This window comes from Propithecus coquereli, unplaced genomic scaffold, assembly GCF_000956105.1.
Source record: "Propithecus coquereli isolate 6110/MARCELLA unplaced genomic scaffold, Pcoq_1.0 Scaffold209, whole genome shotgun sequence".
Classification (NCBI taxonomy): Eukaryota; Metazoa; Chordata; class Mammalia; order Primates; family Indriidae; genus Propithecus; species Propithecus coquereli.
This window is the reverse complement of record NW_012145967.1, coordinates 394423-408288: the sequence shown is the minus strand read 5'-3', so window position 1 is coordinate 408288 and position 13866 is coordinate 394423. Positions and strand designations below refer to the sequence as shown.

General features: G+C 41.8%; 1 protein-coding gene across 1 annotated transcript in view; it reads left to right on the top strand.

Moving 5' to 3' along the window:
• The window catches only part of PRDM10 (PR domain containing 10), a 67685-nt gene that overhangs the window by 20627 nt on the left and 33192 nt on the right, over nucleotides 1-13866 (top strand). Inside the window, exons 7-12 of the mRNA XM_012644271.1 lie at nucleotides 2085-2157; nucleotides 4191-4308; nucleotides 6811-6940; nucleotides 7448-7690; nucleotides 9245-9256; nucleotides 13202-13549. Of these exons, the coding sequence (XP_012499725.1) occupies nucleotides 2085-2157; nucleotides 4191-4308; nucleotides 6811-6940; nucleotides 7448-7690; nucleotides 9245-9256; nucleotides 13202-13549 (924 nt within the window). The remainder of the gene's footprint in view (nucleotides 1-2084; nucleotides 2158-4190; nucleotides 4309-6810; nucleotides 6941-7447; nucleotides 7691-9244; nucleotides 9257-13201; nucleotides 13550-13866) is intronic.

The following is a 13866-nucleotide window of genomic DNA, read 5'->3' as shown; positions in this document are numbered from 1 at the left end:
GAAAGTCCAAACACGGACATAGTTAAGTATATGGAATACAGACTCTATAGAATATTATCCCACAGTTGAAAAATGAAGTCTCTATGAATATTTCCATATATTTAAAATAATGTTCCGTAAAATTGTATATGATCAGTTCATTTAGTGATTGATATATTGAACTCCCGCTATGTTTCAGACACTAGGAAAAGACAGACTGGCTCTCTATGCTCAGGGAACTTGTATTCTACAGGGGAAAAGGGCAGAAAGGTGTAAACAAGCACATAATATCACAGAGGGGTAAGTGCCACGAAGGAAACAGAGGGTACAGAAAGAGCAGGTGACAGGAAAGGGACCGGTTCGGGTTTAGATGTGATTAGGGGAGGCTTTGCAGGCCAAACACTGTGGAACAAGAAGGGCCAGCGCTGCAGAGGGCTGGGACGGGGGTGAGCGGAGGAGCCCGGTGTTCCTGGGGTGAAACAGCAGGGGCGAAGGCAGGGGGTGGGAAGGCATTGGCATGTTTGAGCAGCTGGAAGTGGACCCTTGGCTGAACAGTGGGGAAGGGAGCATGGCAAGGACCGAGGTCAGGGAGGCATGGAGCCCTTTGGAGACTATCGCGGAGCATTTCAGGTTTATCATGAAACGAGAGGCCATTGCCTGCACGACGAGATCTGATTGTGTGTGAGTTTTTTTTTGTTTTTTTTTTTTGAGACAGAGTCTCACTGTGTTGCCTGGGCTAGAGTGCCGTGGCCTCAGCCTTGCTCACAGCAACCTCAAACTCCTGGGCTCCAGCAATCCTTCTGCCTTAGCCTCCCAAGTAGCTGGGACTACAGGTATGCGCCACCATGCCCGGCTAATTTTTTATATATGTATATATTTTTAGTTGTCTAGATCATTTCTTTCTATTTTTCAGTAGAGACAGGGTCTCACTCTTGCTCAGGCTGGTTTCGAACTCCAGAGCTCAAACAATCCGCCTGCCTCGGCCTCCCAGAGAGCTAGGATTACAGGCGTGAGCCACCGCGCCCGGCCATGATTGTGTGTGTTTTTATCGATATATGTTAGTTGTACACATTTTTGGAGTACATGTGATATTTTGATACCTCTATACGATGTGCAGTGATCAAATCAGGGTAATTGGGATTTAAGGAGAGCACTCTGGCCTCTGTGTAGATTGCAGGAAAAGGGGGTGGGAGAGGCTAGTTAGAAGACTGGGTGGTAGTCCAGGCAAATGATGGTGCTGGCATGCATGTGGGCGGCAGGAGCAGAGATGGAGAGCATCCGAGGAAGCAGCAGTCCTTTGCTTCTACGACTGTAGAAGCAAAGCCACCTTTTAGGTGGAAGGTATTTACTGAGATGGGGAAGATAGACAGGGGTGGGGGTGTGAGTTGGGAGCATCGAGAATTCCATTCTGGACATGTTAAGTTTGAGCTGTTTGTGAGACATCCAAAATATCCAGTTGAAATCACTTAGAGGGAACAGAGAAGGAGGGTCTGGAATGGAGATTTTAATTTGCAGATAATTAGCATAGAGTTTGTTGGAAACGGATGAGATCACCTGAGGGTAAACTAAGAGGTCCTTGGACTAAGCTTTTGGGGAACACTAATATTTAGAAGTTAGGAGAGGAAGAGAGCTAGACAAGGAGAGTGAGAGAGTACAGCCCATGGGGTGGGAGGGAGGAAAAGACTCAGGAGAGTGTGGTAGCGTTTGAAATAGTCATCGGTGATCCCAGTGAGAGCTGTTTGGTGGCAGCCACTAATGATTACAATTGTGTAAAAACCTGTGCTTAAATGTAGATTAAAAAATCAGATGAGGCTGTTTATGTAGATGAAGAGACTTTGGGATATAATTCTTGTAAAGTTATTATAATGCAAAAACAGTTTTCTAAAGAGGAAAAAGAAAACATGCAGTGCGTGTCGGCAGATGAACTTCCTGGCTGATGATCTGCTAGGAGGGTATAGCAGGGGGAGACTCACAGCATGATTTTTTTTTTTAATGGGCCATGGAAAAGCTCAAATTGTTTCATGTAAGCAGGAGAAATAATTTAAGCATGCAAAGAACATCTGGTAATGTCCCTTGGTTCTTGATGATGTACTTGGTTCTTGCAGGTGTGGTATGCTGCATCCTATGCTGAGTTCGTGAACCAGAAAATTCATGACATTTCTGAGGAAGAAAGGAAAGGTGGTTGGACTTTTATATTTTACATTTTCTGTATGAATTCTAAATTATATACATTACGTCTTTGATGCAGCCTCTAAATTTCCTATCTCAATGTATTTCAGAAGATATTCCAGTAAGTTTTTTAGAGCTATACGTCTCCATCTAATTCTAGAATCAAATTACAATGACACATTAACATTTCTTTCACGGGTGCTGGAAAATGGTATTTAATATAATGAAAACCTCCAAATACCAAATTAGAACCTAGATCAGAGGATGATTCCTATCTAGATTTAATCATCTCTAAGGACAGAGCAAGGCAGGCATTGACTTTGTTTTTAATGTAAATGTTACTGCAGTATAATCTGCATAGAGAAAGGTACAGAAATCATAAGTATACAGCTTGATGGATCTTCACAAAGTCGGCACCTCTTTGTAACCTGTACCCAGATCAAGACAGAACATAACTAGTACCCTAGAAGTTTCCTTTTGCCTTCTAATTCTTACTCCCAGCGTCATTACTCTTCTGACTTCCGATACCACACATAAGATGTACTTGTAATGGAATTGTGCATAAACAGAATTATATGATATGTACATCTTTTGTGTCTGGGCATCTTTTGCTCAACATATTTGTGAGATTCATTCACATTTTTTATATAATTGTGATTTGCTCATTCTCATTATTGATATTCTATTGTATTAATGTATAACAAGTCATTTCTCCATTTGACTGTACATTTTGTTATGCAGTGCAACTTTGACACTAATTCCCCAGAGTTAGGTCAAATTTCACAGGTTAAGGGCACAGTCTTCTGCAGACTTTGCTCCTTCAGACACCAGCTGCAAACCCTGTGCTTCCCAAGCCACATACACCTTCTGACCAGCTAGCTACAATTTAGGGGGTTCCCAAAGCCCCTCAGGTTTGATTATTCACTAGAATGACTCACAAAACTCAGAAAAGTGCTATACTTAACAGTTATAGTTTTTATAAAGGATAACATCAGGACCAGCCCAATGAAGAGATGTATGTGGTGAGGTCTGGGATGGTCCCAAGAAGCTTCCACGTCCTCAGGACTTGTCACCATCTTGACACATTGATGTATGATTACCATCCATAGAAGCTCACCTGAGCTTTGGTGTCTAGAGTTCTTATTGAGGCATCATTATGTAGGTGTGACTGATCGAATCATTGGCCAGGGCATTGAACTCAACCACCAGCTCCTGGTCCTCTTCCCCTGCCCTCCTGGGAGGTCAGGCTGTTGTGGCGTGGCTCGGAGCCCCAACCTTTTAATCACATGGTTGCTTTCTGGCAAAGCCTGCCTTACCCTGAGTCATCTCATTAGAATAAACCTGAGTATGGTGAAGGACCCACCATGAATAAAAAGACACTCATATCACTTGGGAAATTCCGGTGATTTAGACATAACCTCCTGCATCCAGGGACAAAAGCCATACAACAAGATCGTTTGCAGTTTTTGGCTATTTCGAAGAGTGCCGCTATGCCCATTCTTACACATGTGTTTTCGTGAACATGTCTGCATGTTTCTGTTGGGTGCACATCTGGGAGTGGAATTGCTGGATCATGGTGTATTTGTATATTCAGATTTATTACATACTTCTGAACGTTTTGCTAGGGTGATTATATGGGACATTGACTTTTAAGTCATTTGTGGTAAAATATACCCTCAGATTATGAAACTGGGGTCTGAATCACTAGGTTATCTGAATATAGATTTTCTTTGTAGTATTCTCTGTCTTTCCAGTGTGGTGAGGGGGGTGTGTGTTTATTTAGGGGTGGGAGAAAGTGGTATGAGGGCATTTGTTCCTTTGATATCTTACATAATTGTATCAGAAAATAAGATCCTAAAAACCAACTCTCTGCCAAGTTTTATCCTTTGATTTTTATGCCAAAGCAGTAATGCAAATAGCAGATGCTGTCTAATTGTGAACTCTTAGGTTCCAGTGAGATGAAAGTGGTGGGAATAGCAGGCATTTGAGTTTTATTGGTGTCCATTGATCATCAGCGTTTATGATTTCTCTCCTGTGACTAGTTCTTCGAGAGCAAGAGAAGAATTGGCCCTGCTATGAATGTAACCGCCGATTTATAAGCTCGGAGCAGTTGCAACAGCATCTTAATTCTCATGATGAGAAACTGGATGTGTTTAGCAGGTATAGATGAGGGGAAGGGCTCACAGACGTAGTTTATAAAGGTTCAGAATCATTTCCGTATTAATTGCCTGTAAACTAACGAGTGTTTCCATGTGTGTGTGTGTGTGTGTGTGTGTGTATGCATGTCTGTGTGTACACAGGTAACCGGGTGGGCTGCTGAGGGAAATGTCTTCCCTCTCACTTCTTTTCCCTCCTGCTTTTTACTCACTATCTATCCCTTTTCCAGTATAGCCAATACCAAGCAATGGGAGATCCTTTCACCTTAGTTAAATCTGCTTCAACTAGAGATTCTGAAATAGGACTTTCTGAGATAGTATGTATCTTTAAAATAATCTGCATCTCTGATTTTCAAACTTTTTTCAGCAGTATGATTCCTTTATCGAATTAAATCGTATGTTTAATTCCACTGTATAAAAAAGATAGATGAGGGGAGAATCATAAAGGATGGGGTAGGCAGGGGCCAGATCAGGTAGGACCTTATGGGTAATGGTAAGAAATTTGGATTTTATTCTAAAAGATCACTCTGAATAAAAATAACACCAGGTTAGCTTAGAAGTAAGACTGAAGACAAGGAGTCTAGTTAAAAGTTACTGCAACAGGTCAAGTGAGGAACGAGGGTTGTTTGGAATAGAGTAGTACCGATGGGACAGATAAAGGGTTGCCAACTTTTATAGGGTTTGGAAAGAGAGGAGACAGTGTGGGATGGCAGCTAGATAAGTGGGAAAGTGAATGTTCTAGGGAAGTACCATACTTGCCTGCAACATTAGTGCCCACCTGAGGTACATGGTCATGGAAAGGCAGCGAGACCACTAGCATGGCTGGGTGTTGTCCTCCAGCTTCACTCAGCTGCAAGAGTACCGGTACAGAGCGGGCTGGGAGTTGGACTACACAGGGTCATGGTTTTGCCAAGCACGTATAGCACACAGCGAGAATGATGGAGCAGCAGTGGGGATGGGAGTTGAGAGCATATGCAAGGGAGTGATCACAGTGGATGACCTTGGAGTTTATGTCGTGCAAGAAGAGGAGAGAAAGCATCAAGGAGATGCAGGACTGCACATAAGTGACAGAAGGATTGGATTGGAGATTCTAGCGACGTTGAAGGGTTGTTCTAAGTACGAGAGGAAGCGAGCTGGGGAGCCAAAATAGTGTCGGAGGGGCTGTGCATGGAATCAGAGTGATGGGGGATTAAGCAGGTGATAGGATCTGGGATATGACCACAGGAGTAAATGTCTTTCATTGGGGTGGGGAGGCTCAGTGAGATTTAAGTCACTCCTGGCTGTTGCTAAAACTCTGTTTGTAGCTCTATTATAGCACTTTTTATATTACATTGTGGTTTTTGGTTTATCGCCTGCTGCCTCTACTAAACCTCTAAGGGTAAATAAAATCTGTCTCATATAACTTGATGTCTTCAGAGCCTAGCACAGTGCATGATACACAGTAGATAAAACGTCAGATAGCCAGCTGTTAAAAGAGATTTGAGACAATTAGGAAAATTTGAATTTCGACAAGCTATAATACTCAGCAACTATCAGGTGTTTTTTAGGCATCAGAATGGTATTACGGTCATATATAGAGAGTCCTTATGATTTAGAGACACATACTGAAATATTTACAGATGAAATGATGTCTGGGATTTCCTTCAAAATCGTCTAATGGGTGTATGTGGGGGGAAGGGTCGAGGGTACCGATGGAATAAGATGAGCTGTGAGTTTACTGATGTTGAAATCGGGCTGTGGGTACATAGGGCTCATCACGCCATTCTCCACATTTGCCTAGGGTCAGAATTTGTCATCAGAGAGAACCTTTTAAAAGTTCCTGGCAAAAATATATAATATTTGTTGAATTGTTAAATAGATGAGGGGGAAGAATAAAGCACAATCTGATTAATATTATACACTGCTTCCCCCACGCACATCTTCTAAAAGAAGTTTTCATGACATACTTTCTGGGTCTCTTTTATTAAGGAATTTTTGTATGTTAGAAGTCCATTAAAGGGGATAAAATTTAATTGGCGTTTACTAAGGATGTTATGCAACAGCTAAATTAGAAATTTGTTCTGACTTTTTGGAAGCTTATAGTAAAACAAGAAAGTTCTTTGAATTTAGCCACATTTCTTGGAAGGAATATGAGGTGAGGCTGGAGGAAGAGAGAAAGCGTGGAATCTTGTCCCAGATGACATCTCCTGGGAACACACTCCAAGAGGTAGCACGTTCTGTCCTGCCTGCCTTTCTCACATCGTTTCAGAAGCAAAATGTTGTCAGTGCTTTGAATTTTTATTTACTCAGAATAATTTAAGACATCTCTGAGCTGCGGAGAAGGCAAAGAGTAGATGTTCACAAGGTGTGTGTTAGCAAAACAATCGTTTCCGTTAGAGAAGAGGCTTAGGGAAGTAACAAAGTGAGAGGAGATCACAATCTGGGGACAGTCAGGATCCTTCAGGGCACTGTTTGCTGTGGGTGTTATGGAACCGTAGTGATTCGTAACCCGGTCTCTTGTCCCCAGAACGAGAGGCAGAGGACGAGGACGCGGCAAGAGGCGCTTCGGCCCAGGTCGCCGGCCAGGGCGGCCTCCGAAATTTATCCGCCTGGAAATAACCAGTGAAAATGGGGAAAAGAGCGACGATGGGACACAGGTACTGGGGACGGGACGGAGCCCCCTTGTAGAGGACTCACCGGGTCCCTTCCTAGACTTCACAACAAAGACCTTCCACATGTTTATAGTCCTTCCCTATCAGAGCTGTGCTGCCTGTCAAAGTGTGATTGGAGGACAGCAAAAACAATGTATTTTCAGGTGTTACTTCCAACAAAAACCCAAGTTGCTGCCCTAAAGATTTGAAATTGACCAGAGGTACTCGGGGTGGACTTTGTTTAATTTGTTTAAACAATTAAAGTTATCGATGTTCCAGAAAAGTAATATCACCGTCTTTTCCTAGTTAACAGGTCTGGAATATCTCATAGTTTTCTCATTCTGTGCATAGTTAGACCTAATTAACTTTTCCAGAGGGAGAATATTTTTTCTGAGCATTATGAATCTAGTCATTCAGAAATAAGCAGCAATTCTAAATCTGAGCTGACAATCTCCTTCCAGCACTGATCTCTGTCTAGGTAGGGAAATAATCCCAGGTTATTGCAAATTGCAGGACTTGCTACATTTTCCCACAAAGGAACAGTTTGATGAGGCTGAACCAGCCACTCTGAACGGGTTGGATCAACCGGAACAGGCCACTATCCCAAGCCCTCCGCTGCCACAGGAAACCCAGTCTTCCCTGGAGCGTGAACCAGAAACTCACACCCTGCACCTGCAGCCCCAGCATGAAGAGAGCGTGGGGCCTGCCCCGAGCACGCTGACGGCGGACGACATGCGCAGAGCCAAGCGCATCCGGGTAGGTGGGGAGAGCGCGCCCCTGTCGCCAGGCTGGTCTTCCTCCCGCCAGCCAGCGTCACGGCGCTGTTTCCAACCTGTTGGCCACCCACTTTGGTGAAATCTTGCATCTAGCCTATCACGTGCTCGGTCCCCTTATTTTGGAAGGAAGTACGAATGTCTGTGTCCTGTGGCGGGCTGGCGTGGCTGGTCCTAGATTCTGTCAATTTAGTAATAACACAGAAGCTGGATTTGGGCAGCTCCTGTACTAAGTATCATTAAAGTAGGATAGTTGTCTGCACCCCTAAATTCACAGATCGGAAATGAAGAAATGAATACATGCAATTGTAATAATTATATTTTAAACAGACTAATCTGTGCTTAATCGTAGCTCTCAAGTTAATTTTGGGTAACTAAGTTTGCTTATGTACGGTTTCCAAGGGGAGACTGGCAAATGCCATTACTCACCAATGCAAAGGCACCTGTGTCCAAGTTGGTACCGCAGGTGTAATCCACACACTTGGGATAGCTTGAGCTAAAGCTCGAGGTTTGGAGACCAGTTAGTGTCCCACTCGTGTGACCTGGGTCTTGGCTTCAGACCCTGTGGCTGCAGGGCTTCAGTGACTTCCCATTTAGATGTGTTTTCCTCTTATTATTTCACACACAGCATTTGAGTCTGAGTTAGTGTGTGGAATTTGTGGGAGAAGTGTTTGTGCTGACAAAAAAATAATGACTTAAACCCGTGTTTGTGGCCGCTGAGCACATGAAGACTTTTATCGGTACTTTACACGTAGACGAAAGAGACTTTTCGTATAACTTCTCAGACGTTATGATTTCTAGATGCATGATCATTTTAGCTTATGTTTCTTTTGGATGTCTTATTTGCCTATAGGCTAGAAGGGACCTTGAAAAATAGTCTAGTCCATGCCTTCATGTAAAAATACATTTAAACATGTATAGCTGTATGATAGCTTTGAAGGGCTCGAAGAACTCTGAGGCTAAACGGCCTTTGTGAGGGCCTTATAATTGAAACAAATAAAACTTTTGGCTCAATGTATATTATTTCAAAAGGATACGTAAACCTACAGACATATAGGCCAGAAAGGAAAAAAGCTATGAACTAAGATCTTCCCGTCTATCATTCTACTTTATTTCCCATTCTGTACTTCCTTCTCTTACCCAGTTACTGTCTTTTCTGCTTTGGCCATTCTGATTTTTTACTAAGTCCAGAGAAATGCTTCCGAATTTGAAGGAAAAAACTAAAGCCCACGTGTATAGCGAAGTTGTGGGTGTACAAGCATAGTCTAGCTATAATTGTATTTGTATTCTTGATCGAGTTGGGTTACTGGTTTTGGTACAAGGTTCCTTATGTCAAAACCAAAGCTGCATGTATGTGGCTTTTGGAGGTCAGTCTTAGTTAAGCTATTTTGTTTTTTCCTTTCACACATTCTAAAAAGTAGGGCTATGTATTTTTTTCATCTTTTCTATCCAGATTGGTAATGACCAACTGAAGGGAAGTCTTCCAATCCAATTGGTAATGTAACTATTTTTCTCTCCTCTAATGCTGCCTGCTCAGTTGGAGCTGCAGGTAGGTTTGTTTCCTGTGTTTCACATAACAGAATGTCACTTAAGTGTTTGCCTGACCTGCTGTTCTTTGCAACCTGTACTTACTAAATCCTGGTGGAAACTACAATTTGGTTGCTATAGTAAATGCAAATTAATGAGTAATGATAATTTATTTGCAAATAGATCAATGAGTAAATTGTGGGATGCTGATTGCTCATATACAAAATGAAGGGTAGGACTAAGTGATCTCCAAGGTCCCTTCCAGCACTAAAACCATTTGAATGACTTATGCAGTGGTATTGAATTCTAACTGTATAGTCAACACTGTGCTAGGTACACAATAGAATTTTCACTTGAGCACTGTCCTCTAAGAGCTTACAGTCTGAATAAGGAGTCAACACTAAGGTAGTTTACAGTTAAGTGTTAAATGTAAAAGGATAGCTTATAATTGCTATAGGAAGTTGGAAGAGTGAAAGTCCAAAGAAGGTTGGAGGAGTCAGGATAATTCATGGATGAGGTGAGACTTAGGTTGAAAGAGAGACAGGAGGAAGGAAGACCGTTCCAGAGAACGGTGGCCACAGGATCAGAGACCCAGACACAGGGATGTGCTTGGTATGCTTATGGGATAGTGCAAACACTAACTTGGCCCTAGCTTGGGTTTCCTGTGGAAGGATAGTGAGCTGTGAGGTGTGTTGAGCAGAGCTAGCCCACCAAAGGCTTTGAAAGCTGGGCAGAAAATTGGCCAAAGAAGAGTTACTAAAAATAATCCCAAACCAACAAACAAACATGATTTTTTGATTTCCTTTTAGTGTCAGGATCAAAATAGTGTGAAAATTGATCAATAATTTAGATTCCTTTTGCTATTAATATCAAATTTTAGAAATATTTTATAGTCTTTGTCTTCAAAGAATCTGTCATATCAGAATTCATTGCAACATGAGTTGAATCCAGAATCACAGAATTCAGCAACGATACTATTTTGGTATCCCTAGAGTAGCTGATGTACGTACAGTATGGTGTGGTTGACTGGAAGAACCATAACGGATCCATGTGCTCCCTTCACTGTTTTTCGTGATTTCTTCTAGAAATGTGTACTGGCTGTGGCTCTGAGCTACAGAAGACACCTTAAGGTAGAAATGGCCTGCAAGGAGGTCAAGGGGTGGGAACAGCTTCAGTGCTTTTACTACCCTGTAATGCGAGGATCACATTAGTATCATTAGCTCAGAGAAAGACAGTCTAGTTCTTGAGTACTTAGACAATGTTCAGGGCTCTATGGAAATCGAAAAGATGATAAGGTTTGTCAACAGAACTAGGAAAGTGGAGCCAGGTGGCTGCTCAGTTTAAATCAAGTTTCTGAAGGGACTCATGCCAATCAGAAACGACAGAAGACTGATTAGCAAAATGGACCAAAACAAAACCGAGTTCTGGATTTGGCATCCGAGGAGAAGTGGAGTGTGTTGTGTCTGTCCTTGGATACTTTGCTGAACTTGGATAAAAGACATAGTTCATACATGGCAAAGGTGTTCTGAATCTAGCATTGCTAAACCTCAGAAAAGCATCTGTTTATCTGCAATATTTCTATAAAGTTTTTTTTTTTTAAGGCAAGCATAAAAATTGAGGAGAGGAAGATAGGATTATGGAGCAAGAACAAGATACAGGTTTACAGAGCGTGATACATACACCACAGATGACAACTGGACCCACTGTCGCAGCAAAGGGAGAGCAAAAGGAAGGGAAAAAAGGCTATAAAGTTTTGAAAGTAGACAAAATAGTAACAGCTTTTATGTAAAATAAGTACCTGTCCAGATAGAGTAAAAGATGAGGTGACTGCTAAGCAGTGTGAGGAGGTAACAGGTAAAAGCAAGCTCTGACGCTGAGTGAAAACAGATCTATTCTTTTTTTTTTTGAGACAGAGTCTCACTGTGTTGCCCGGGCTAGAGTGCCGTGGCGTCAGCCTAGCTCACAGCAACCTCACACTCCTGGGCTCAAGCGATCCTCCTGCCTCAGCCTCCCGAGTGGCTGGGACTACAGGCATGCGCCACCATGCCCGGCTAATTTTTTCTGTATATATTTTTAGTTGTCCAGCTAATTTCTTTCTATTTTTAGTAGAGACGGGGTCTCGCTCTTGCTCAGGCTGGTTTCGAACTCCTGAGCTCAAACGATCCTCCTGCCTCGGCCTCCCAGAGTGCTGGGATTACAGGTGTGAGCCACCACGCCCAGCCTCAGATCTGTTCTTAAAGATCTTTGCAGATGCTGTAGAAAAGACCTTGAGATAGTTTTTCTTGAGTTTCATATGAAATATATTTCATTAATTCTCAACCTATTATTAAATGCTTCCTGTGAGCTAAGCAGTTTATTAAGGGGTCTAGATACAAAGGAGAATAAAATATTATGTATCCCCGTCAACCCAGCAGCCCAGTCAACCTGGGAAGACAACAGAATTGCTGTTTATCTACTCGAGATAGGTGAGTAGGTAGCGTCTTAAAATCTCACTCCTAGCGCTGTTAGACAAGCCTGAGAGACAGTTTCCATTGTACAGTAACTGTGGTCAGAAATTTCACTAGGTAAAAACTAATTATTTTGCTTTTCTCCCAAATGATTATTTCACATTAAATTTAGTTTAGAAGTTGCTGTGTATCAGTAATTTGGAACTGAGTTTAAGTGTCGTTCACTATACTTTTTTCATTGCACAAATAATGCATTAAGATCTCCCTTAATCCTTCAATTACTGTCCCCTAATAGCTATTAATACATAGGCACACCTATTCACAGATACATGTTTTGAGCGATTTTCCCCCTTATAGGTACCTAGAGCTTTCTCTCGGTGTTTTGAGGAACTTATGAATGAGTCTTCATTATAGCATAACTAAAATATTGATTTTGTATTCTCTGTGTGAAAGATGATTCCGTTGGTCTGCTCTCCGCAGAGCATGAGTTGTTTTTCCAGCAGTAGTGATGGGTTTGCACGGAGTATCCATATTCTCCCACTTGGATGCCCCATAACAATTGCATGAATTTACAAGATAGCTAATCAGCATCAGAAGTGTAATCTGTGACTGAAAACAAAGCAAAATTGCCTGGTCTAGTTAGGGAACAAAGCAACATGCTTAACTTTGTTAGCATGGCACTCTAACCAGTAGAACTAACTAGCTGCGCTGGGACCTTGTCCTTTGCATTTTCTAAGTAGGAAGTGATGAAATGCATATTTTCCACTTACGATATATGCTCATGTCTCATGTTTTGTGAACAAACACATTCATATAAATCCTTTATTTCCCTTTTGGTTCTTTCTCCTAAATTGAGATTTATAATTCATATAGCATAAAATTCACCCTTTTAAAATGGTTTTTAGAATAGTTCCAAAGCTGTGCAGCCATCAACACTATCTAATTCCAGAACATTTCATCATCCCCAGAAGAAACCCCGTATCCATTTCCTCCTTCACCCTGTGCCTGGCAAGGACTACCCTTCAGTTCTTCTTATTACATTTTTTTGCTAAACGTTTTAATCAGACTTCAAATTCTTTTTCTCAAGGACTTGAACAAGTAACATTTGGCTGACTTGCTCCAAGCTCATTCATGCATGTGTGACTTACCCCACATATTTTCTTCCAAATCTTTAATTTTTATCCTCTTCCACTCTGGGGTTTGTTTTATTTTATTATACACGTCTTTTATTGGGAACACTTTCTTGAATGTTACTTAAATCCTTTCAAAAGAAAACACACATTCATGGACATAAAACAAAACATAAAGTAGGTTTGTTTTTTTCAAGATGAACTTTGGGGATGACTTCATTTTCAGTGTCTTCACCAGAAAAATCTTCTTTCAACTGTGCGTGTCCCAGAGTTTAACTTCTCTGGGAAGTCTGTGATTGCAGAGAGCATCCCCTCTTTCGCTATGCAAGTGTGATCCACTTGCGCTCTTAATTTCCTCACTAAATAATCCCATCCGTGTATGTCTTTCAGAATGCAGCTCTTCAGCATCTGTTTATCCGGAAGTCCTTCCGGCCTTTTAAATGTCTGCAGTGTGGGAAGGCCTTCCGTGAAAAGGACAAACTGGACCAGCACTTGCGCTTCCATGGGCGGGAGGGGAACTGCCCGCTGACCTGTGATCTGTGTAACAAGGGCTTCATCAGCAGCGCGTCTCTGGAGAGCCACATGAAGCTCCATTCCGACCAGAAGACTTACTCTTGCATTTTTTGCCCAGAATCCTTTGACCGCCTTGATTTGTTGAAAGATCACGTGGCCATTCATATCAATGATGGCTACTTCACCTGCCCAACTTGTAAGAAACGGTTCCCAGATTTTATCCAGGTGAGTGTCTACCACTGAGATTCCTGTCTGTTTCCTTCTTTTGGTAAAAGAAGCTTCGATTTTTAGAAAACTGAGACTGCCTAGCACCTGCATTTTCATCCCTTTTTTGAAACAAGTTTACGATTGAGAACAGTATTTCTTCACTCAAACTACTTTGATAAGCAAAAGATATTTGTAACCCTTAGTTGTCCAGATCAGACAGTGGCATTTAGATATTTAAGTTATGTTAGAGTAATAAACACCCAGATCTGTTGTAATTTTTTTTTTTTGTATTCTGATTTCTGATTTATTTATTTTTCTCCCTGGGGGTGAGCTTT